Source organism: Geotrypetes seraphini, chromosome 7 (genome assembly GCF_902459505.1).
Source record: "Geotrypetes seraphini chromosome 7, aGeoSer1.1, whole genome shotgun sequence".
Lineage (NCBI taxonomy): Eukaryota > Metazoa > Chordata > Amphibia > Gymnophiona > Dermophiidae > Geotrypetes > Geotrypetes seraphini.
This window is the reverse complement of record NC_047090.1, coordinates 59,646,666-59,672,765: the sequence shown is the minus strand read 5'-3', so window position 1 is coordinate 59,672,765 and position 26,100 is coordinate 59,646,666. Positions and strand designations below refer to the sequence as shown.

General features: G+C 49.4%; 1 protein-coding gene across 2 annotated transcripts in view; it reads right to left on the bottom strand.

Annotated features, from left to right (window-relative positions):
* Positions 1-26,100, bottom strand: part of PHF21B (PHD finger protein 21B) — a 535,870-nt gene that overhangs the window by 128,886 nt on the left and 380,884 nt on the right. For both annotated transcript variants that reach the window (XR_004540159.1, XM_033952615.1), the window contains exons 6-7: positions 22,693-23,040; positions 4,323-4,445 (exon numbers count right to left, since the gene is read on the bottom strand). Coding sequence is in view for 1 of the 2 variants with exons in the window: in XM_033952615.1 (XP_033808506.1) it covers positions 4,323-4,445; positions 22,693-23,040 (471 nt within the window). In the remaining variant the exon portion in view is untranslated. The remainder of the gene's footprint in view (positions 1-4,322; positions 4,446-22,692; positions 23,041-26,100) is intronic.

Here is a 26,100-nt window from a genome sequence, read left to right as displayed (position 1 = left end):
GAGAAGAACGTGTTCAACCTCTCAGCTACCTCTTTATCCTCCTTAACCACTCCCTTCCTGTCCCCATCGTCCAACGGCCCCACTTCCTCTCTCGCTGGTCGCTTCCCCTTTACGTAACTGAAGAATGCCTTGAAGTTTTTCGCCTCCCTGGCCAGCCCCTCTTCGTATTTCCCCTTTGCTTTTCTAACCTCCCGGTGGCATTCCTTTTGGCATTTCCTGTGCGCCTGGTGATTTTCCTCCGTTGGATCCTTTTTCCATCTCCGGAAGGATACTTTTTTGTCCTTTATCGCCCTCTTCACTTCTATTGACATCCAAACCGGGTCTTTTGATCGCTTGTTCTTGCAGCCTTTCCTGAAATTGGGGACGTACATTCTCTGTGCTTCTTGCAGGGTGTCCCTGAATAGGGTCCAGGTGCTTTCCACAGTCTCCATCCTAAAGATGTTTCTGAGCTTTCTCCCCACCATTTCCCTCATAGCAACATAGTTCCCTTTCTTGAAGTTCAGTGCAGTTGTTGCAGTCCTCCTAACTATGGGTGTCCCTCTTTCTAATGTGAATCTGATTGTGTTGTGGTCACTGTTGCCTAGTGGTCCTCCCACTTCTGCCCCGCTTGCAGGCCCCCCTAATCCGTTTAGGATGAGGTCAAGAGTAGTACCCCCTCGCGTCGGTTCTTTGACTAGTTGCTCCATAAAGCAGTCCTTCACAGCTTCTACAAATCCTGTCTCCCTAGTGCAGTTGGAGTGACCCGTACTCCAGTCTATCCCTGGGTAGTTGAAGTCCCCCATCACTGTTACACTTCCAGTCCTGCACTCCTGTCTCAATTCCTCTTCCAAGTCGTGTCCGACTCCCTCTGGCGCACCAGGTGGTCGATAGTACAGCCCCAGTTTTATGCCCGCGTCCTTGTTTCCCGGTAATTTGACCCATAGCGATTCCAGCCCCTCTGCCTTCGTTGCCAAATCCATCCCGACTGAGTGGATAGTGTCCTTTATATATAGTGCTATGCCTCCCCCCTTTTTGTGGGTCCTGTCCCTCCTATAGAGCTTGTACCCCGGCAGCGCTACATCCCATTGATTTTCCTCTGTCCACCAGGTTTCTACAATTCCAATTATATCCAGGTCCTCCCCCTTGGCCATGACTTCTAGTTCACCCATCTTGGCCGTGAGGCTTCTTGCATTTGTGTATAGGCACCGCAGGTCCCGTCGTTTTTCTTCCACCTCTGCATTTACCTGGGCCACTTGCCCTTGGATTTCTGGCAGTTTTCCCGCTCTCTGTGCTTCTGCTTTGCCCTCAGCCTTTACCCTCTTAGGTTTCAGCTCCCCCACATTTCTGCCACCCCACTTCCCCGCTTTTCCTCTGGGATTTCTAGCCCTACCGGCCCCATCCTGGGCTATCATCCCTTGAGCCTCTGTTTGATCCCCCTCGCCTTGTGGTTCCTCCATGTTACCCTCGGCTTTCGCCCTCATGCCAATATGTCTGGAAAGTTCAAGTAGTTTAGAAACAGCAAAATCTAAAGACATGCCAATAACTGAACAATTTGTTAAAAAAATTCCTGTAATGCTGGCCACCACCATGTGATTTTCAGAAAAAAAAAAAAAATCCACCAGTTTTCTTTGAAAATTACTTTGCTGGCCTGTAGGTACAACGTACCTGTGAGCTGCACCAGGGCTGTGGAGTCGGTAGATAAATGTTCCGACTCCAACTCCTCAGTTTTTTGTACTTCAGACTCCGACTCCGACTCCAGGTACTCGAAATTTCCTCCGACTCCGACTCCTCGACTCTGACTCCGACTCCACAGCACTGGTTAATTTTCTGATCGTTAAAATGGAATGTCAAGTTGAGAGAAATGAGCATTTTCGACACCACCACTTTTTGCTTTTAATCAAGGTTCTAAGGCCGCAGAAGCTGCTCGCAACATTTGTGCTGTGTATATAGTGGGTGCTATAGCTGAAAGAATCGCTCGTGATTGGTATGCCAAGTTCAAAAATGGAGTCGGTAGATAAATGTTCCGACTTTGACTCCTCAGTTTTTTGTACTTCAGACTCCGCTTAAGGCAGTAGCCTTAAGCGAACCAAGGTGGCTTATGGATCTCCCTAGCAGAGTGGGAGACGCTTACAATCAGGGCTGTGGAGTCGGAATCGGAGTCGAAGAGTCGGAGGAAATTTCGGGTAACTGGAGTTGGAGTCATAAGTACAAAAAACTGAGGAGTCGGAGTTGGAACATTTATCTACTGACTCCATTTTTGAACTTGGCATACCAATCACGAGCGATTCTTTCAGCTATAGCACCCACTATATACACAGCACAAATGTTGCGAGCAGCTTCTGCGGCCTTAGAACCTTGATTAAAAGCAAAAAGAAGGTGGTGTGAAAATGCTCATTTCTCTCAACTTGACATTCCATTTTAACGATCTGAAAATTAACCAGTGCTGTGGAGTCAGAGTCGGAGTCGAGGAGTCGGAGGAAATTTCAGGTACCTGGAGTCGGAACATTTATCTACCGACTCCACAGCCCTGCTTACAATGTAGGCTAGCAAAATGCTGGCCTACATAGTAAATAGACACGGTCGCTATACCTAATCGCGGCAAGGATCCTGCCGCGATTAGTATAGTGGATGCGGCTACGGCTTCCAGTCTCCCCTCCCCAACCCCCCCGCCCCCCCTGACGATTGCAGCAGGAGGGTGCCCAACCCCTCCTGCTGACAAAACCCATGATCGCCGGCAAGAAGGTGCTCAATCCTTCCTGCCGACAGAACCCGCCCCCCCCCGAAGATCGCCAGCAGGAGGGTGCCCAATTCCTCCTGCCGGACCCCCCAACGGCCCCCCCTATGAAGATCGCCGTCAGGAGGGTGCCCACTCCTCCTGCTGGACCCAACGGCCCCCCCTAAGATCGCCGGCAAGAGGTTACCCAACCCCTCCTGCTGGACCCTCCCCAACGAAACCCCCCACCCCAGAACCTCTCCTTGGGCTTACCTCCAATTTGGCCGGATGGCTCCTCGCACCATCCAGCCAGCGTGCCCGCCTCCGTCCAAATGAGGCGAGCCCGCCCCTCCACTGCCCAACCCACAGGATCCTAGGGCCTGATTGGCCCAAGTGCCTAAGGCCCCTCCTATAGAGGGAGGAACCTCAGGTGCCTGGACCAATCAGGCCCTAGGATCCTGTGGGTTGGGCAGTGGAGTGGCAGGCCCTCCTCATTTGGACAGAGGCGGGCCTGCTGGCTGGACGGTTCGGGTTGTCGTACGGTCAAATTGGAGGTAAGCCCAAGGAGGGGTTCTGCGGTGGGGAGTTTCGCTGGGGGGGGGTCTGGCAAGAGGGGTTGGGTACCCTCCTGCTGGCGATCTTAGGGGGGGTGCCATTGGGGGGTCTGGCAGGAAGAATTGGGCACCTTCCTGCCGGCGATCTTCGGGGGGAGGCATTGGGGGGGTCCGGGGAGGGAGTTGGGGCATTTTAAACTCGATTCTGTAACTGGCGTCTGCAACATGGATGTCGGTTACAGAATCGGGTTAACTTTGGGTGGGTATAGGCCTGATTCTGTTTAGGACGCCCGGGACAGGCATCCTATACAGCAGTGGTTCCCAACCCTGTCCTGGAGGAACACCAGGCCAATTGGGTTTTCAGGCTAGCCCTAATGAATATGCATGAAGCAAATTTGCATGCCTATCACTTCCATCATATGCAAATCTCTCTCATGCATATTCATTAGGGCTAGCCTGAAAACCCGATTGGCCTGGTGTTCCTCCAGGACAGGGTTGGGAATTACTGCTATACAGAATCTGGGTCTAAGTGTATAGACCCCGATGTCTTATTTATGTATATACCCATCAAAGTAAAGCAGTTTACTTATATTTTTAGTACAGGAATGTTTATGAGATGGAACATACCACTATTACAACAAAAAAATGGAAAGAACTTTAGCAAGCAAAATGATTATGTCTTAAGATTGTATATGAAACTGGTAAAGAAAATCTTGACAATGGAAAATATTCAGGGTTTGATGGCAGTTAATTAAATAATTACAGTACCTACAGCAAGATCAATATTGGTTAAAAAGGAGCAAGTATAAAGAGCATTACATGGGTGAAACAATGGAGAAAAAAATTATTGAAACTAATATAAATCCAACATAAAACAATGTTGATAAAAACAACACAGTGCCTATGTGAAAGAAAAGCAGATCTATGTTAATAGAGATGACTCATGACTTTACATTAGTATGCCATGATCTGACAGTTCATATCTTTGCTGTAGTTATATGCCTATATAGTTATAGATATATTTAATAGAACAAGAGAAAATTGAGTGAAATATATTTACATATTTTTTTTCTTACCTCAGGATTTTCCTCCTTTTTCATTTTGGTAGTAAGGGGTCCCTGAGCTGGCTGGTCAGAAAGTTTTCCATTCTCTGTTTTCCTTTCTGATTGGGTCTGAACTTGAGGTTGAATAATAATAACCTTTAACGATGACAAAAAATAATTTGAGCTTGAAACTATTAATGTAACTTGATAATGTACTGTAGAACATCAAATCAATAAATAGAAAGAAAATGTGTTATTAAGAAGAGTTGACTTCATATTGTACAAATAGGTAAACGGAAGTATTAGGGGATTATGCATTAAAGCATAGCCTACATTCTAAGAAAGTTTAATGTTATACATTAAAAGAGAGCAATGCACTACATGCTGTATGGACCCTTGGTAAAAAGTAACAGAACAAAAATGTTCTGCAAAGAACAGAAACTATAAAAAACGGAGATGACTAGGGGAATAATGAAGTTACTGGTTATAGATTTTATTGTTGTCCGACAGGGCTGTGTTTTGGAAAGTGACTAAACATAATCCAACAAAATACTCAAAATGGCATTGAGACAAAAAATATTTCAAACTCCTTTGTGGTTTGCTAAACAGAATAAAAACAGATTTTCTGTCTCAATACCATTTTGAATGGTGTAGCAGTATTATATGAGAGACTAACCCCCTCTTCTATGAAACTGCGCTAGCAGTTTTTAGTGCGGTGAGCTGCGCTGAATGGCCCACGCTGCTCCCGACGCTCATAGAGATCCTATGAGCGTCGGGAGCAGCGCGGGCCATTCAGCACGGCTCTCTGCGCTACAAACTGCTAGCGCAGTTTAATAGAAGAGGGAGTAAGATTTGTGAACACACACTGGTCAATATTCAAAAATAACTGGCCAGGATCAGCTCCTGGCTGGTTAAATAGCATTTTAGCACCTAACTGTAGATATTCAGTAGGCGATAACTGGTTAGTGGCTAGCTGCTAACTGACTATAATAGACAACTTTTCCGGTTAGGCACTGATATAAGTTTAGCGGTCAAATAAGATTGCATAAATAGCTGTCCTATCGATACCACTAAAAAGTTAACTGGTAAGCGCTGAATATCGGCATAGCTGGTTAACTTTATAGAGGAAATGGCTCACCATTGAATATCCACCATTAATGCCAGTGTTAGGCAGCAAAAGTGCTGCCTGCTGCCAGCTCGATATCAGGCCCATCACATTGAAAACCAGGCACTTGCTGAAATATGGCTGTGTCAGATTAACAATAAAATTTATACCTAAAGTATGGCTCCAGTGACTTCATTATTCCCCTGGCCACCTCCATTATTTACAGGCAAAAGTAGATCACCTCGCCTTGGGATATATGTAGTCAAACAAAAAGGCAAGGAAGGAGTCTTTCCAACCAGTGATAAGTCCTTATTGTAAAACAATGGCCTTTTTGTTTGACTCGGCGGCGGCTCGAGAGTACCTTTACTTTTACTTTGCTTTCTATTTCTGTCCTGCAGCGCGGACTGGGAAGCTGAGGGGATACAGGCAGGCAGCCGGGCAAAGCGGAGGAGAGACAGAGAGGGGCGGAAGCCGGCGAGGAGGGGAAGAAGGCTGATTGGGTAGCGGCGAGAGAAAGCTCCGCCCACCCCCACAGCGTCGGAGGTCGTATCGGAGCCCGGGCTCCCCCTTAAAAGCAAGGGAGCCAACGGCTCGCGGCCGTTCGGCACGCGGCGAAGGCGAGTGGCAAAGGCGCTCGCCTTAGCGAGAGCGCCTTTGCGAAGGAGCCTAGAGAAGGAGCCAGAAGCACAGGCAGCCCAGCAGCAAACTCTAACACAAACTCTAACTCTAACTAAAAAAATAAAAAAAATAAAAAATTATTTTCTTCTGTTCTCATTCTTCTCTATCTATTTTTTCTGCTAGCTGCACACCGGGTACCACTCCTACACACCAAGGGACATCAGATACACGTCGGGCAAATTCCAGCGCGCCAACTTTAGTCACAAGGAAGGAATAATGGAAGCAGCAGAAGGCCAGCGAAGCTTTCCAGTATACTGCATCGACTGTCACATGTATGTCTACCTCCCTTCCGGGAGGCAGGCCTACATATGCAGTCGATGTCAGGAACTGGCTAGCCTCAAGAAGGAGGTCGGGAGACTGCAGATCAAAGTACAGGAGCTAGAGGGACTCCGCTCCATAGAGGAACCAGAGGAATTTGAACCAACTGAGGACACCACCAGAGAAAACCACTTCAATGAACAGGTCAAAGAGCTCGAAAGATTCATCGAGGAGGCCTGCAGGATGGTAGAGACACAGGATCACCCGCTCTTCAGAAGGGAACAAACGGATGGAGGACAGGACCCGCCAGGACCCACCAGGAGCAGAGGGAGAGGAACCTTGCGGAGGAACCAACCAGGAGAAGGAAGGATTGGAGGACCCAATCATCACCGACACAGACCTGAGACCTAGGAGGAAGCTGAGGAGAGGTAAATCTGCTATCGTGGTGGGAGACTCAATCCTGAGAGAGGTGGACAGTCACATAGCAGGAGGCAGAGCGGATCGCCTAGTGACATGTCTCCCAGGGGCGAGGACAAAGGACATATCCGACAAAATCGAGAGAATCATGGAGGGAGCTGAGACAGAGGACACAGCAGTGATAATCCATGTCGGAACAAATGACGTCAGCAGAAGGAATTTCAACATGACTACACTGACCGAACAGTTTAAGATCCTGGGGAGGAAGCTGAAGCTGAGGACAGGGAAGATAGCCTTTTCAGAGATCCTGCCAGTACCAAGGGCAGATGCGAGGAGGCAGACCGAGCTGCAAGCAACAAATGGATGGCTGAGGCGATGGTGTGACGAGGAGGGCTTCATCTTTGTACGGAACTGGTCAACCTTCCTGGGGAAAAACAAGCTCTACAGGAGAGATGGTCTGCATTTGAGCACGGCTGGGACGAGGATGCTGGCACGTAACATCCAGACCTGCATAGACATGACTTTAAACTGATAACAAGGGGAAAGCCGATAGTCGATAGCAAAGATACTGAGACAGGAACTGGCAACAGTGGACTAGAGACAAAATGGACACCATATGGACACAAACCCAAAGATGCAGCACAGGGAACCGAGGGGCATTTAGAGCTAAAGAGCAAAACAAGGAGGAAACAGCCGGAACCAGAGGGCTATCAAAGAACAAAGAAGCGGGCAGAGGACGGAATAGACACACCGCAGGAGGCAACACGCGAGGAGACCAGCAGGAGCAACAAATCAAGAGTAGATCCAAAAGAAAAGGTAACAAACTGGGACTTAAATTGCCTATATACAAATGCTAGAAGCCTAAGAACTAAAATGGGGGAGCTAGAAGTTATAGCCAGAAATAAGGACATAGACATAATAGGAATCACAGAAACATGGTGGACAGAGGACAACAAATGGGATGTGGCCCTGCCAGGGTACAAACTCTACAGGAAGGACAGGGCACACAAGAAGGGGGGAGGAATAGCACTGTATATAAAGGACTCCATTGCTTCATCCAGAATTGAAACAACAATAAGGGCAGACAGTCTGGAGTCACTATGGGTTAAGCTGACAGGAGGGGAAGGAGCTGACATCAAATTGGGACTGTACTATCGCCCACCAGGACAGCCAGAAACAAACGACCTGGACCTGGAGGCCGAACTGAGACAGGTGTGCAAAAGTGAAAAAGTGGTGGTTATGGGGGACTTCAACTATCCGGGAATAGACTGGGACATTGGGCACTCAAACTGCACGAGAGAAACTAAATTCCTAGAGGCAATAAGGGACTGTTTCATGGAGCAGCTGGTCACGGAACCAACGAGAGGGGATGCCACTCTAGACCTAATCCTCAACGGGCTAGAGGGACCCGCAAAGGAAGTGGTGGTACTAGCACCGTTAGGGAATAGCGATCACAACATGATCCAGTACAAATTAAACATGGGAACAACCAAGGTGAAAAGAACCACAACAACAGCACTCAACTTCAGAAAAGGAAAATACAAGGACATGAGGAAAATGGTAGGAAAAAAGCTCAGCAACAGCTCAGGGAAGGTGAAGACCATAAAGGAAGCCTGGACACTGCTTAAATGCACAGTGCTCGAGGCACAAGACCTGTACGTCCCAAAGTTTAGGAAAGGGTGCGAAAAAAATCGAACTAAAAACCCAGCATGGATAACAACTGCAGTTAAAAAGGCTATAAGCGACAAGAAATCATCCTTCAAGAAATGGAAAAAGGAACCAACAAAGGAAAACCAGGAAGAGCACAAAAGACACCAGAAAGAATGTCATCGAGAGGTCAGGAAAGCAAAGAGAGAATATGAGGAAAGACTGGCAGGAGAAGCAAGAAACTTCAAACCCTTCTTCAGGTATGTGAAAGGGAGACAACCAGCCAGAGAGGAAGTGGGACCACTGGATGACGGAGACAGGAAAGGAGCGATACAGGAGGAAAAAGAGATAGCTGACAGGTTAAACAAATTCTTCTCGTCAGTCTTCACCAGAGAGGACACAACCAATATTCCGGAACCCGAGGAGATTATAAAAGGAGAACAAGATGAAAGGCTGGTAAAACTAGAGGTGAGCAAAGAGGATGTCCTCAGACAGATAGACAGACTAAAGAGCGACAAATCACCAGGCCCGGACGGCATCCACCCAAGGGTACTAAAAGAACTGAGAAACGAAATAGCAGAGACACTTCGCCAAATATGTAACCTCTCCCTAAAAACAGGAGAGATCCCAGAGGACTGGAAAATAGCGAATGTCACGCCCATCTTTAAGAAGGGATCAAGGGGTAACCCGGGAAACTACAGGCCTGTGAGCTTGACCTCGGTTCCAGGGAAGATGATGGAAGCAATGGTAAAGGACACAATATGCGAATACATAGAAAACAATGGACAACTGAAGGCGAGCCAACATGGCTTCTGCAAGGGAAGGTCATGCCTCACGAACTTGCTGTACTTCTTTGAGGGAATAAACAGCCAGATGGATAAGGGGGAATCCATAGACATCATTTACCTTGACTTCCAAAAAGCCTTCGACAAGGTACCTCATGAACAGCTACTTAAAAAGCTGTGGTACCACGGGGTGCAAGGGGATATCTACCGATGGATCAAACACTGGTTGGCAGGCAGGAAGCAGAGGGTTGGAGTAAAAGGCCAATACTCTGACTGGTCACGAGCGGAGTTCCACAGGGGTCAGTGCTGGGACCTCTACTGTTCAACATATTTATTAACGATCTGGAGGCAGGGACAAAATGTGAGATTATCAAATTTGCTGATGACACCAAACTCTGCAGCAGGGTTAGAAACACGGAAGACTGTGAAGACCTGCAAAGGGACCTAATGAAACTGGAAGACTGGGCAAAAAAGTGGCAAATGAGTTTTAACGTAGAAAAATGCAAGGTCATGCATGTAGGGAAAAAGAACCCGATGTTCAGCTACAAAATGGGGGGAACACTGCTAGGGGTGAGTAACCTTGAAAGGGACCTGGGGGTGATGGTCGACACATCACTGAAACCATCGGCGCAATGTGCGACAGCCTCAAAGAAAGCAAACAGAATGCTGGGCATCATCAAAAAAGGTATTACAACCAGGACGAAGGAAGTCATCATGCCGCTGTATCGCGCAATGGTGCGCCCGCACCTGGAGTACTGTGTTCAATACTGGTCACCGTACCTCAAGAAGGACATGGCGATACTCGAGGGAGTGCAGAGGAGGGCGACTAAACTAATAAATGGTATGGAAAATTTTTCATACGCTGACAGGTTAAAAATGCTGGGGCTGTTCTCCCTGGAGAAGAGGAGACTTAGAGGGGACATGATAGAAACCTTCAAAATCCTTAAGGGCATAGAGAAAGTGAATAAGGACAGATTTTTCAAACTGTGGGGAGCCACAAGCACTAGGGGTCACTCAGAGAAACTGAAAGGGGACAGGTTTAAAACAAATGCTAGGAAGTTCTTTTTTACCCAGAGGGTGGTGGACACATGGAATGCGCTTCCAGAGAATGTGATAGGCCAGAACTCTGTACAGGGGTTCAAGGAGGGTTTGGATAGGTTCCTGGAGGATAAGGAGATAGAGGGGTACAGATAAAACTAGAGGTAGTTTATAGAAATAGGCAGAAACCACTTCACAGGTCGCGGACCTGATGGGCCGCCGCGGGAGCGGACCGCTGGGCGAGATGGACCTCGGTCTGACCCAGTGGAGGCAACTTCTTATGTTCTTATGTACACCTCCATTATTTGCAACATGGACATTATTTTGTTTACTAGACTTATACCTGCCTATCATTTTTATTTCTACATAGTGTAAAATAAAACACTCAGTATAAACACATAAAAACAAATAGTTATGACAATAATATAATTCAAAGAACAAAACATCATAAGTTACCTAAGCGTAAGCAGAGTAAATCAAACAAGATTTAAGTTGGTTCTGAAATTTCAAATAGTCATTTTCTCTATGTAACTCAGGACTAGATTCTTTAAAAAAATGTGTTAATCAATGACAGGCTGCTATCGCAGCTTTTCTGGTAGTGAATTAAAAAAAAGCAAGTTAATTCTCCCAAAAACATTCATGTAAATGAGATTGGCGGAGAGTAGCAAAGACTTGCTAAATTTGCATGTGCCCATCGCTTGTGATAGTGATGGGCACATGCCCAGAAAAACACACAAAAAGAAAAACAAAACAAAAACACATCAGCGGGAGAGATGTTCAATCTCTCCCGCTGCCAACCAACACTTCCCCCCTGCAGCGGGAGAGATGCCAATTCTCTCCCAATGCCAAGCGAACCCCATTCCCAGAAGCGGGAGAGATGCCCATTCTCTCCCACTGCCATACAACACCCCCCCCCCTGCAGTGGGAGAGATGCCCACTCTCTCCTGCTGCCAAGTGAACACCCCTACCCCAGCAGCGGGAGAAATGGCCATTCTCTCCCGCAGCATCACAACACCCCCCCTGCCTCTGATCCCTTTCCCCCATACCTAACATGACCATTTATTTTTTCATCAAAAGGGGACATCTATTAATTGTCAGTCTCACCCCCAATCCCGCCCTAGCCCTGCCCCCCCAATCCTGCCCCAAATTTCTTCCATTCATTTTTCATGTACACATAGAGGGGCATAATCGAAAGGAACGTCTAAGTCCATTTTCGTCTAAGTCGCAAGTCGTCCAAAGTAAAAAACAGCCTAGGACACATTTTTAAAAAATACATCCAAAATTTTTTTTCTTTCAAAAATCGTCTAACTATACATCCTGCCGATCTGATCATCCAAGTCGCTAAATCGTCCATCTTTATACCACATTTTCATCCAACTTTTCATCCAAGTCAAAAATGCATAGAACAAGCCCTGTTGGACGTGGGAGGGGTCTGCAAAGTGATGGACTGAACACCCAGACATGGCACCTAAATAGTGGCGTACCTTACAGGGCACTGCTGTGAACTTCACAAAAAGGGTGCATGTCTTCTCCTCACTATAGCTCCCTTATAGGTCATGGTGAGCCCCCCAAATCACCTCCAGAAAGCCCTAGACCCACTTATCTACTACCCCAATAGCCCTTATGGCTGTAGGAGCCACTTATATGCCAGTACAAAAGGGTTTTGGGGGTGTATAGGGGAGTGTACATATTTAAGTATCAATGCAGTGATTACAGGGGCTTATTGGCATGGGTCCTCCTCTCGATGGGTCCCTAACCCACCCTCAAGACAGCTTAAGCTGCCTCTGTGCTGGACGACTATGCCAGGCTGCCAGGTGATGATAGTCTGGAGGCTGAATTTTAAAGGTGTGATTACGATTTTTATGGGGTTGGGGGGGGGTCTGTGATCATTAAGGTAGTGTGTGGGGGTCTGTATTAGCTGTTTGCAGTGTTTATCTGGTGACTTTAGGTGGGTTTTTGTGACTTAGGCCATGTTTTAAATGATCTAAGTCACAACGTCCAAGTTTCGTCTATGCTGGGCTGTATAACTTATACATGCTGTACAACTAAGTCTAAGCTAACCCATGTCCTGCCCAACTCCTGCCCTCGACACTCCTCCTAAAAGCTCCGTTTAGCGTTGGTCGTTCAGCGGCACTATGAAGACCTAGGTCGTTTAGAAATACGTCCAAAACATGTTTTCATTATCTGCACTTGGACGTATTTTGACAATGTTTGGCCAAGTGCCGACTTAGGCCGTTTTTGGACGTTTTTGTCTTTCGATTTTGAGCCCCATAATATCTTATTAATTAATAATGGTAACCATAAAATTTTTTAAAATTACAAAGCACACTATACACAGAGAAAATGTTAATTATCATTTATATTTAGGGGGTTTCAAAGATGTCAAGACAGATGACTTTAAAATATGCAATGTCATCTTAGTAACTATAGAAAAATAGACAAATATAGTGCAAAATATAGACAGCAGATATAAATTCTCAAAACTGACACATTTTGATCACTAAATTGAAAATAAAATCATTTTTCCTACCTTTGCTGTCTGGTGATTACATGAGTCTCTGGTTGCGTTTCCATGTGACTGTGTATCCTTTTTTTCATTTCTTTCTTTCTGCACTCAGGCCCAACAATTTTCCCTTTCTATTCCCTCCCTCCTTCCTTCCTATGTCATTAGTACCCCCAGTGCCTCCTTCCTATGTCCTTAGTGCCTCCAGTGCCTCCTTCCTATGTCCCCCTCACTGCCTTCCAGACTTTCTCCCACTGCCACCCCCGAAGCCAGCCTACCTACCTCCCTGCTGCGCCAAAGCCAGCCTGCTTGCCTGCCTACTTCCTTCCCTCCCTGCAGCGCAAAAAAAAAAAAAAAAGCCTCCCTCCTTCCTTTCACCCACACCCCCCAAGTCCGCCACTGCTGATTGCCAGCCACTCTCCTTATCTTCCTGCTGCTGCTTTCCCACATGCTCCTGATGCTGATGTCACAAGTTCTCCTCACTTCTATCATCTGCCCTCTTCTCTCTCTCTCTCTCTCTCCCTTCTCCGTACTTCCATCATCTACCCTCTTCTCTCTCTCTCTCTCCCTTCTCCGTACTTCCATCATCTGCCCTCTTCCCTCTCTCTCCCTTCTTCCTACTTCCATCATCTGTCCACCTAACCTCTCCCGCTAGTTAGCCCATCTCCCTTTCCCTCACCTTCACGGGTCACCTTTCCAATGTTTACTTTGTCAAACGGGCCCCGGCATTGACGGTGGCAAATATTATCTAGCAAGCGCTCGGCCCAAAGCTTCCCCTCTGATGCGAGCCTCCAAGAAGGAAACAGAATCTTTCCTCCCCTCTCACCCATCCCCTTGTGCCTTCCCTCTGCAGCATCTTTCTATCCCTCCTTCTTATCCCACCCCCCCACAGCAGAACTCTTGAGCAGTATCTGTTTATCCCTCCCATGGCCCCCTGAAGCAGAACTCAAGCAGCATATATCTCCCCCCCCCAAGCAGAACCATTGCATGGCATTTTTCTATGCCTCCCTCCCATTCCCGCGTGCAGTAGAATCCGACATTTTTCTAACCCTCTCTCCCTCCCATCCCCCGTGCAGTAGAACCCTTGAGCAGCATCTTTCCATTCCTTCCCCCTCCCGCCGCCGCCATGCAGCCGAACCCCACTGACCCTCCCACCGAGATGACCACAAACCTCCCAGCTCCAGCAGCGTCAGCAGCCGCAGCACTCTAAACACGCTGCTTCGCGGCCTTCTACTGCCTGTGATTCCCTCTGCCACGTCACTGATGATGTCATCAGTGACACAGAAGAGGAAATCAGGGCGGTAGAAGGCTGCGGCTGCCGACGCTGCTAGAGCCGAGAAGTTTGTGGTCGTTTCGCAGTGGGAGGGTCGGATGGGAAGGTCAACGGGGGTTCGGCTGTGCAGGGGGGAGCGACGAACACGAAGCTGCTGCGGGCAAATCCAGCGAGGGTGGGGAGAAATGTGAGGACCCAAACGAGGGAGGCGCTTTTTTTTTTGCACTGCAGGGAGGGATAGGAAGCGATCGCCTGTCCCATTGTCCCCGTGCACAGCTTCGGGACACTGTCCCTGAAAACGGGACATTTTGGCATCCCGAAGCTGTGAGTGGGGACAAAGGGACAGAGGATCTACAAACGGGATGGTATGGTCACCTTATCTATGTCCAGCTTTTTCTTATTGTAAATCACCTCGAACTAAAGGTCTAGCGGTATATAAAAATAAATTATTATTATTACTATTATTGCATAATTTTAGAAATAAAAAAGTCCTTTGGACTATTTTGGAAATTAAGGAGAATAAGGAAGTTCTTTGGAGAATACCATTTCAGATTGTTGGTTCAATCATTACTTTTGTCATTGATTGATTACTATAATATTATATACATGAATTGCTCAAAATCCTTACAATGTAGATTGCAAACATTACAAAATACGGCAATTTGATTGATTTTTGGATTGAGAAAATCTTACCATATCTGCTGAAGTTACACTGGCTTCCTGTAGAAGCTAGTATATGATTTAAGCACTTTTGTTTTTTTATTTATATGAATTCATTAATTTGTTTGCCAAATATAAAGATGTACAATCTAAGAATATTATCCCCATTTCAATTTCCGGAGGTGACAGGAAAATAATATGTTAGAATGTTTAGGTCAACTTTTGCCTATCAAGCTGCTAAATCTTGGAAAAACGTACCGGTTCAAGCTGAAGATTGAGTGCATCAAACCCTATTCCATCCAGGATGTCACAGTTTATAACTGAGTGGTACTGAAATAATGCACAACAGCTATTATTTCAATATCACTCTGTCATAGACTGGATGGAATATCAGTTTGATACACTCAAACCTTCAGCGGCACTCTCAGATTATTTGATTCCTGACAAGGCTCCACCAGCTGAAACATGGCTCCATTTCGGGTCATTATTCTGGTACCTTGTGGAGATCTTTAAATAAATTGACTCAATATGAGTTAAGACTGCTTTTGTTGCAAGTCTGTCATCCTGCCCCACTTCCTGGAGTTGTGTTTGTTAGGTAGTAGCATTCAACTGGTGTTCCTGGTTTTTATTATAGAATTGCCCTTTACATGAGGTTTTTAACGGGACAGTCCCGTTTTCGGACCGACTGTCCCGTTATCCCGACCCACCGCTTCGGGACACCGAAATGCCCCGTTTTCAGGGACAGCATCCCAAAGCTGTGCACGGAACACCGGAACGGGTGATCGCTTTCCCTCCCTGCTGCGCCAATTCAAAGCCCGTTCCACCGCCGCTGCTTCTTGCCTTCTTCCCGACGTCAATTTTGACGTCGGAGAGGAAGTTCTGGGCTAGCCAATCACTGCCTGGCTGGACAGGAAAGCAATGTTACTTACCGTAACAGTTGTTATCCAGGGACAGCAGGCAGCTATTCTCACTAGTGGGTGATGTCATCCGACAGAGCCCCGATACGGACATCTTGCAAGCATGTCTTGCTTGAAGAAACTCAGAAGTTTCGAGATGCCCGCACCGCGCATGCGCCAGTGCCTTCCCGCCCGATGTACCGGGCGTGTCTCCTCAGTTCAGGTAGCTAGCCTGAGAAGCCAACCCAGGGGAGGTGGGTGGGACGTGAGAATAGCTGCCTGCTGTCCCTGGATAACAACTGTTACGGTAAGTAACATTGCTTTATCCCAGGACAAGCAGGCAGGTATTCTCACTAGTGGGTGACCTCCAAGCTAACCCCAATGGGATGGTGGGAGAGTTGGCAACTTAAGAGAACAAATTTTGTAACACTGTTTGGCCAAACTGTCCATCCCGTCTGGAGAAAGTATCCAGACAATAATGAGAGGTGAATGTATGAACCGAGGACCAAGTGGCAGCCTTACAAATCTCCTCAATCGGTGTCGATCTGAGGAAGGCTACAGAGGCTGCCATCGCTCTGACCTTATGTGCTGTGACCTTACAGGGAAGGGATAATCCAGCCTGGGCATAGCAGGAAGAGATACAAGCCGCCATCCAGTTAGAGATGGTGCGCTTCGAAACAGGTCGTCCCAACTTGTTTGGATCAAAGGAGACGAAAAGTTGAGGAGCAGTTCTGTGTGGCTTTGTGCGATCCAAGTAGAAAGCTAGAGCACGTTTACAGTCCAGAGTGTGCAAAGCAGATTCCCCAGGATGAGAATGAGGCTTTGGAAAGAACACTGGAAGCACGATGGATTGGTTGATGTGAAAGTCAGAGACCACTTTAGGTAAGAATTTTGGATGAGTACGGAGAACCACTTTGTCATGATGGAATACAGTGAACGGTGGATCCGCCACTAGGGCCTGAAGCTCACTGACCCGACGAGCTGACGTGAGGGCCACCAGAAAAACCACCTTCCAGGTGAGATACTTGAGTGGAGCCGTGTTGAGAGGTTCAAACGGAGGCTTCATAAGATGAGACAGGACAACATTGAGATCCCAAACCACAGGAGGAGGTTTGATAGGAGGGTTGACATGAAAAAGCCCTTTCATAAATTTGGAAACCACAGGATGAGCAGACAAAGGTTTCCCCTGTAGAGGCTGATGGAAAGCCGCAATAGCACTCAGGTGGACTCGAATAGAGGTAGACTTGAGACCAGACTGGGACAGGTGTAGAAGATAGTCCAATACAGAAGATAGGGAAGCTCGCTGAGGTTCCGTGGCATTGGAAATACACCAGGAAGAGAATCTAGTCCATTTTTGGGAATAGCATTGTCGAGTGGCAGGCTTCCTGGAAGCCTCCAAGACCTCCCTCACTGCTTGAGAGAACTGGTGAGGAGTTATGTTGAAAGGAACCAAGCTGTCAGGTGAAGAGACTGCAGGTTGGGATGAAGTAGTGAACCTTGATGTTGAGTAAGTAGTGAAGGAAACACTGGAAGAAGTACTGGCTCCCTGCTGCTGAGTTGAAGTAGAAGGGAGTACCAAGGTTGTCTGGGCCACCGAGGAGCAATCAGAATCATGGTGGCATGGTCTGATCTCAACTTGACCAGAGTCTTCTGAATGAGAGGAAAGGGAGGAAACGCATATAGGAAGCGATTCCCCCACTCCAGTAGAAAGGCGTCTGCCTCGAGGCGGAGAGGAGTGTAGATCCTGGAGCAAAACTGAGGCAGTTTGAAGTTGTGGGGGGCTGCAAAGAGGTCTATCTGAGGCGTTCCCCACTGAGCGAAGATCTGATGAAGGGGTTTGGAATGGAGCGTCCATTCGTGAGGCTGGAGAAGACGACTCAATTTGTCTGCCAAGACGTTGTCTTTCCCCTGAATGTAGACAGCTCTGAGGAAGGTGTTGTGTCGAACCGCCCAATCCCAGACTCGAAGAGCTTCCTGACAAAGAGGGGCCGAGCCCGTGCCCCCTTGTTTGTTGACATAATACATGGCGACCTGATTGTCTGTGCGAATAAGGACCACCATGTCGTGAAGCAGATGCTGAAAAGCTTGGAGAGCATTGAAGATGGCCCTGAGCTCCAGAAGATTGATTTGATGGAGTCGTTCCGCAGGGGTCCAGAACCCCTGAGTTCGTAGACCATCCAGATGGGCCCCCCATGCATAGTTCGATGAATCGGTCGTGAGAACTTTCTGGTGGGGAAGAGAGTGAAACAGCAAACCTCTGGATAGATTCGAAGAGGTCATCCACCAGAGAAGAGACTGCCGTAGAGCAGGAGTGACGACAATGTGACGGGACAACGGGTCGGACACCTGAGTCCACTGAGATGCCAGGGTCCATTGAGGAATTCTGAGATGTAGTCTGGCAAAAGGCGTCACATGAACTGTAGAGGCCATGTGGCCCAAGAGGACCATCATGTGTCTCGCCGAGATGGACGGGCGAGAAGACACCGACTGGCAGAGTAGAAGGAGAGCATCCATGCGTTGAGGAGGAAGGAATGCTCGAAGTTGAATGGTATCCAGAACAGCCCCGATAAAGGGGAGAGACTGGGTGGGCTGAAGATGTGATTTGGGGAAGTTGATCTCGAAGCCCAGACTCTGCAGAAAAGAAATTGTAGTCAAGGTCGCCGAAATGACCTCTGGAGCCGACGGCGCCTTGATGAGCCAGTCGTCGAGGTATGGAAACACCTGGAGACCCATGTTCCGGAGTGCCGCGGCCACCACCACCAGACACTTCGTGAAGACTCTGGGAGACGAGGAAAGGCCGAATGGAAGCACTCGATACTGCAGATGTAGATGTCCCACCCGAAATCTGAGAAACTTGCGGGAGGCCGGATGTATCGGGATGTGAGTGTAGGCCTCCTTGAGATCCAGAGAGCATAACCAATCGTTCTGCTCGAGAAGGGGGTAGAGAGAAGCAAGGGTCAGCATGCGGAACCGCTCCTTGACCAAAAACTTGTTGAGGACTCGAAGGTCCAAAATGGGACGCAGATCGCCCGTCTTCTTCGGAACCAAGAAGTACCGGGAGTAGAACCCCTGGTCTTGCTGATCTACTGGCACCGGCTCGACGGCTCGAAGCCGAAGCAGAGCCTGCGCCTCCTGTAGAAGAAGAGCGGTCTGCGTCGAGTTGGAAGGATACTCTCTTGGCGGGTGGTCCGGGAGGACCCGTTGGAAATGAAGAGAGTATCCCTCTCTTACGATGGTAAGGACCCAAAGGTCCGAGGTGATCGACTCCCATCGATGATAAAAATGGTGGAGTCGACCCCCTATGGGAAAAACAGGGGAAGACAGAACGTCGGTTATGCTCCCTGGAAGAGAGTCAAAAAGGCTGAGTAGCCTTGGGTGCAGCCGGCATCTGAGGCTTCTGTTGAGTCTTCTGTGGAGGCTGCCTCTTCGCAGGTTGTCTCGCTTGGGGAGCCTGCCTCGGTTGATAACGCCTCTGGTAGATTTGAGGCGGTCTAGAGGGACGAGACTGCTGAGGCTTCGGTTTAGGGCGCAGAATAGACTGAAAAGACTTCTCATGGTCCGAAAGCTTTTTAGTAACAGTCTCGATAGACTCATCGAACAGATCCGCTCCCGCACAAGGCACATTAGCCAGTCTGTCTTGGAGGTTCGGATCCATATCAATAGTGCGAAGCCAGGCCAGGCGACGCATGGCGACTGAACAGGCCGCAGCACGTGCCGAGAGCTCAAAGGCATCGTAGGAGGATTGCATCAACTGCAGCCGCAACTGGGACAGGGTCGCCACCACCTCCTCAAACTGGAAACGAGCCTGAGCATCGATGAAAGGGATGAACTTGCGGAGTACCGGCAAGAAGAAATCCAAATATGATGAGAAGAAAAAATTGTAATTGAGCACTCGAGTCGCCATCATCGAGTTTTGGTAGACACGTCTACCAAACTTGTCCATCGTTCTCCCCTCCCTGCCCGGAGGCACAGAAGCGTAGACTTGGGAAGGGTGAGAACGCTTGAGAGAAGACTCGACCAGAAGGGACTGATGAGAAAGTTGAGCCCCCTCAAACCCCTTGTGGTGAACGATGCGGTATCGAGCATCCAGCTTACTGGGAACCGCAGGTATGGAATAAGGTGTCTCAAAACAGCGCATGAAAGTCTGGTCCAGCAATTTATGCAAAGGAAGCCGAAGAGTCTCCGCCGGAGGGTGAGGCAAATGCATAGTATCCAAATACTCTTTAGAATATTTAGACCCAGTGTCCAAAGTCACATCCAAGTCATCCGCCATCTGTCGGAGAAAAGATGAGAAAGACAGTTGGTCTGCCAATGCCGGCCGGCGAGACGGACTAGACGAAGTGGAAGCCTCCGGGTCCAGGGAGAGGTGAGACCGGCATGGAGAATAAGAGGTAGATGGGTCCTCATACTCTGGTCCCTCCGGCTGGGATACATCCGACGATGAGTATCCCAAACGCTGCATCTTTTTCTGCGGAGACACCTCTGAATGGCGTGAGGAGTGTCGAGATGAGTGTCGAGATCGATGCCCCTCCCGGTGACGGGATGGGGAGCGAGATCTTCTGTGCATCGTACGATCCCCTGAAGCCTCTAAAGAATGAATGGGGCTCGATGCGGTGGATCGCAGAGGTGGTAAGGATGCGGACTCACGCAGGGCCACCCAAGTCTGGTATGGAGTGCGGAAGAACTCCTCCTGCGATGCAGTATGCCCAGGACTCCGATTATCAGGGGCCGCCCCAGCACCCTGTTGTCGTGGAGGTGTGATGGGCTCTAAAGGTGGCATATCAGGAAGGGAAGCCCTTCTGGAGGATTCTGCCCCCCTCCGCCGATCCCCCTCGTCGAGCAGCGAGATCGAACGACGAGGAGGAGGGGGAGGGGCGGACCGCCCCCTGAAACCGGTGCTGGGAGGTCACCTTGAATGTTGGCGATAAGCCGGGGTCCCATGGTCCGCATAAGCTCGACAAACTGAGCTTCTAGCAGGGATCGAAGCGAAGCCGATATGGAGGGATCCGCACCGAAAGGGGGTCCTCCTGCACGGTCTTCGCGTTCCTTCGTGGCCAAGTGCTTCTGCTTGTTAGCTTTAGGCACTTTGATGACCACGGGAGGGACGGTGGAAGGCGGTACCTGAACCGAAGAGACGGGGGCAGGCGCCGATGCTGAAGTTGAAGCCGTAGCCGGTGTAAACGATGCCGGCTTCACGATGCTGGATGCAGGAGTCATCGATGCAGGTTTCGAGCGAACCGGCGAAACCTCAGCAGACGTAGAAGCAGACAGATCCTTGGCAGTCTCCATCTTGAACATCGACTCCCAAAGCAAGCAACGCCTCTTAAACGAGCGCGCAGTGAGCGTGGAACAAGGCCGGCACGATTTCGGAACGTGTTCCGGACCAAGACACTGCAGGCAGCGTCGATGCGGGTCCGTCAACGAAATTGCACGCTGGCACTTGCTGCACTTTTTAAAACCGGTGATTGGCCGGGACATAGGCCGGAAAATCGACGCTGCAAGGTCGAAAGTGGTAGGCCGCAGCCACGAGGCCGGCCCGGCCGAACCGCCGGAAAAAATAATTTTAACTTTTTTTTTTTTTTTTTTTTTTAAAAGAAAGTAAAAATGAAAGAAATTCAAAGAAATAAACTAAAACGCGGGTAAAGAAGGCAAAGAAAAAACTGAAATTCAGTCAGCGCAGAATGAAGATAACTTCTTAGCTCCGCGGAAAGAAAAGAACTGAGGAGACACGCCCGGTACATCGGGCGGGAAGGCACTGGCGCATGCGCGGTGCGGGCATCTCGAAACTTCTGAGTTTCTTCAAGCAAGACATGCTTGCAAGATGTCCGTATCGGGGCTCTGTCGGATGACATCACCCACTAGTGAGAATACCTGCCTGCTTGTCCTGGGATAACTTCCTCTCTGACGTCAGAATTGACGTCGGGGGGAAGGCATGAAGCAGTGGCGGAGGACTGGGCTTTGAATCAGTGCGGAAAGGATGGAAGGAGGGAGGCTGGCAGCAGCGGCGGTACACGGGCGGGGGGGATTGAATCAGGCATTGGAGGGAGGGAAGGAGGTAGGCAGGCAGATTGGCTTTAGGGGAGGGGGTGGGACAAAGGCTGGAAGGCAAGACATATGAAGGAGGCACTGGGGCAATAAGGATATGGGAGGAGGCACTGTGGGTACTAAGGACACAGGACAGAGGCACTGAGGGCACTAAGGAAATGGGAGGGAGGCACTGGGGGCACTAAGGACACAGGACAGAGACACTAGGGGCACTAAGGACATAGGAAGGAGGCACTTGGGGCACTAAGGACACAGGACAGAGGCACTGGGGACACTATGGACACGGGACGGAGGCACTGGGGGCACTATGGAGACAGGACGGAGGCACTAGGGGCACTAAGGGCATGGGAAGGAGGCACTGGGGGCACTAAGGACACTGGACAGAGGCTCCGGAGGCACTATGGACACAGGACGGGCCCTAGGGGCACTAAGGACATAGGAAGGAAGGAGGGAGGGAATAGAAAGGGACAATTGTTGGGCCTGAGTGCAGAAAGAAAGAAATGAAAGAAAGGATACACGGTCAGAAGGAAATGCAATCAGAGACTCATAAAATCACCAGACAGCAAAGGTAGGAAAAATGATTTTATTTTCAATTTAGTGATCAAAATGTGTCAGTTTTGAGAATTTATATCTACTGTCTATATTTTGCACTTTATTTGTCTATTTTTCTATAGTTACTGAGGTGACATTGCTTATTTTAAAGTCATCTGCCTTGACATCTTTGAAACACCCCAATATAAATGATAATTAACATTTTCTCTGCGTATAGTGTGCTTTGTAGTTTTTTAAAAATTTTATGGTTACCATTATGAATTAATAAGATATTATGTGTACATGAAAAATGAATGGAAGAAATTGGGGATGGGATTATGGGTGGGGCTAGGGCAGGATTGGGATGGGGCTAGGGTGGGATTGGGGCGGGACTCGGATGAGATTGGGGGCGGGACTGACAATTAATAAATGTCCCCTTTTGATGAAAAAAATAAATGGTCACGTTACACTTACACATATTGACTTAAATATACTGTACACTACAACTGCTATTTATCAGAATATGTTGTGAACTTTACATTTAAGTGTAAGCATAATAATACATACTTTGCTATCAGCACAGATTAGAAGTGGTTGCACTTTGATACCATCGTTGACCACAGAAACGGTGCTGGTGTTGATAGGAGTTGCATTGTTCGGTGAAGTGGATATGATAGCATAAGCTACCCCTGCACCACTTAGAGTTGATGAGATTGATGTGGATTCTGCCACACTCTGAGACTGACCATTAGATGTCTGTACATGGCTGAAAGTATTGTTGGCTGTAGGAAGGGCAGGGCTTGGATTTTTGATGCTGACAACAGTTGCCTTTTGAAAAGTAGCAGGCTGTTTAGAAGGTTGGTCTCTACATGGGGATATAGGGAGACTGTCTGGAATCAAGGTCTTTGGCCTAACCTGTAAACAGATAAAAAGACAAACCCTTGAATTTAAAAAAATGCTAAACACAGGAATGTTTAAAGACTGAGTATTTTTGGCATATTCTATCTAAAATCACCTATTTAGTTTAGTTTAATTTAATTTACATTTTATTTTATCCTAGTCACACTGAAAGCAGAGTAAAACAGAACACAGAAAATAAAATATATGTAAAAAAAACCCCCAGAAAATATACAAGAATGGCTATTTTCAACTCTCTCATTTAGCTTACAATTACTATTAATTATTTCTATAGCGCTACCAGATGCACGCAGCGCTGTACAGAGTCACAATGAGTAAGAAAACAGTCCCTGCTCAAAAGAGCTTACAATCTAAACAGGCAAGACAGGCAAACAGGATGTCATGGATACAGTCTGAGGAGAGGGAGGTAAAGTGCTGTAAGCTCAGGTGAAGACCCCCGAGAATTTCCCTGTCACAGCAGTAGCAGGCCAAAGCAAGGCCAGTACAGCTAAGACCTAAAATGGTTGCTGAAAAAGCAAATGGACTCTCTGACTAGAAATTGTCAACTCTGAAAGAAGCTGTGAACTCTGAAAGACACTTCTGCTTTTTCTTAGAAGCAAAGGCAACCAGAGAGCGTAGTTAGAGAGAAAAACAATTCCGATGAAAAATATAAGCAACATGATAACTTCATGATAACTTTATGAAAGTTTCACCAGAGGAAAGACGAACCACGGACAGAAGTATACAAGAAGGCTAACCACAGAGCTGGAAAACTGTTAGGTCCAGGTGCTCGAGGGAGGTTCTTGATATATTAAGAGAACACTTATGGGGAAAAGAGGGTAGAATTTAGAGAGTTGCGCGGGGACAGAAATCCCACCCGTCCCCACCAAAATCCCACCCATCCCCACCCGTCCCCGTGAGGAATCCCTCCGTCCCCACCCGTCCCCGTGAGGAATCCCTCCGTCCCCACCCGTCCCCGCGAGGAATCCCCTCCGTCCCCACCCGTCCCCGCGAGGAATCCCCTCCGTCCCCACCCGTCCCCGCAAGGAATCCCCTCCATCATCATCCTTCCCTATAAACTTCAGAAATAGTTATTTTATTTAATTATGCTACTGAATTAAAGGCTCTGGTAGAGACCCATTTACAAATAAGCAAAGAGCCTATTAATTTGGAAATATTAATTGGGAAGAATACATACTTTGTAAATGGGTTTCTACCAGAACCTCTAATGTAAATATAAAATATAAATACCGTATTTTCGCGGATATAACGCGCGCGTTATACGTGATTTTACGTACCGCGCATACCCCTCGCGCGTTATATGCCTGAGCGCGGTATAGAAAAGTTTTTAAACATAGTTCCCACCCCGCCCGACGCCCGATTCACCCCCCCAGCAGGACCGCTCGCACCCCCACCCCGAACGACCGCTCGCACGCGCTCCCACCCGCACCCGCATCCACGATCGGAGCAAGAGGGAGCCCAAGCCCTCTTGCCCGGCCGACTCCCCGACGTCCGATACATCCCCCCCCCGGCAGGACCACTCGCACCCTCACCCCGAAGGACCGCCGACTCCCCAACAATATCGGGCCAGGAGGGAGCCCAAACCCTCCTGGCCACGGCGACCCCCTAACCCCACCCCGCACTACATTACGGGCAGGAGGGATCCCAGGCCCTCCTGCCCTCGACGCAAACCCCCTCCCCCGAACGACCGCCCCCCCCAAGAACCTCCGCCCGTCCCCCAGCCGACCCGCGACCCCCCTGGCCGACCCCCACGACACCCCCACCCGCCTTCCCCGTACCTTTGTGTAGTTGGGCCAGAAGGGAGCCCAAACCCTCCTGGCCACGGCGACCCCCTAACCCCACCCCGCACTACATTACGGGCAGGAGGGATCCCAGGCCCTCCTGCCCTCGACGCAAACCCCCCTCCCCTCCAGCCGACCCGCGACCCCCCTGGCCGACCCCCACGACCCCCCCACCCCCCTTCCCCGTACCTTTGGAAGTTGGCCGGACAGACGGGAGCCAAACCCGCCTGTCCGGCAGGCAGCCAACGAAGGAATGAGGCCGGATTGGCCCATCCGTCCTAAAGCTCCGCCTACTGGTGGGGCCTAAGGCGCGTGGGCCAATCAGAATAGGCCCTGGAGCCTTAGGTCCCACCTGGGGGCGCGGCCTGAGGCACATGGGCCAAACCCGACCATGTGCCTCAGGCCGCGCCCCCAGGTGGGACCTAAGGCTCCAGGGCCTATTCTGATTGGCCCACGCGCCTTAGGCCCCACCAGTAGGCGGAGCTTTAGGACGGATGGGCCAATCCGGCCTCATTCCTTCGTTGGCTGCCTGCCGGACAGGCGGGTTTGGCTCCCGTCTGTCCGGCCAACTTCCAAAGGTACGGAGAAGGGGGATGGGGGGGTCGTGGGGGTCGGCCAGGGGGGTCGCGGGTCGGCTGGGGGGGAGGGGGGTTTGCGTCGAGGGCAGGAGGGCCTGGGATCCCTCCTGCCCGTAATGTAGTGCGGGGTGGGGTTAGGGGGTCGCCGTGGCCAGGAGGGTTTGGGCTCCCTTCTGGCCCAACTACACAAAGGTACGGGGAAGGCGGGTGGGGGTGTCGTGGGGGTCGGCCAGGGGGGTCGCGGGTCGGCCGGGGGACGGGCGGAGGTTCTTGGGGGGGCGGTCGTTCGGGGGAGGGGGTTTGCGTCGAGGGCAGGAGGGCCTGGGATCCCTCCTGCCCGTAATGAAGTGCGGGGTGGGGTTAGGGGGTCGCCGTGGCCAGGAGGGTTTGGGCTCCCTCCTGGCCCGATATTGTTGGGGAGTCGGCGGTCCTTCGGGGTGAGGGTGCGAGTGGTCCTGCCGGGGGGGGGGGATGTATCGGACGTCGGGGGGGGCATCAGGCTTTCAGGATGGGGACAGACCTTCAAGGGGGGACAGGACTTCAAGGGAGGACAGTGCACGGAAAGTCAGGGGGGGTGAACGGAGAGTCGGGACAGCGCACGGAAAGTCAGGGCAGTGCACGGAAGTCAGGGGGGGTGAACGGAGAGTCGGGACAGCGCACGGAAAGTCAGGGCGGGCGAAAGGAGAGTCGGGCAGCAT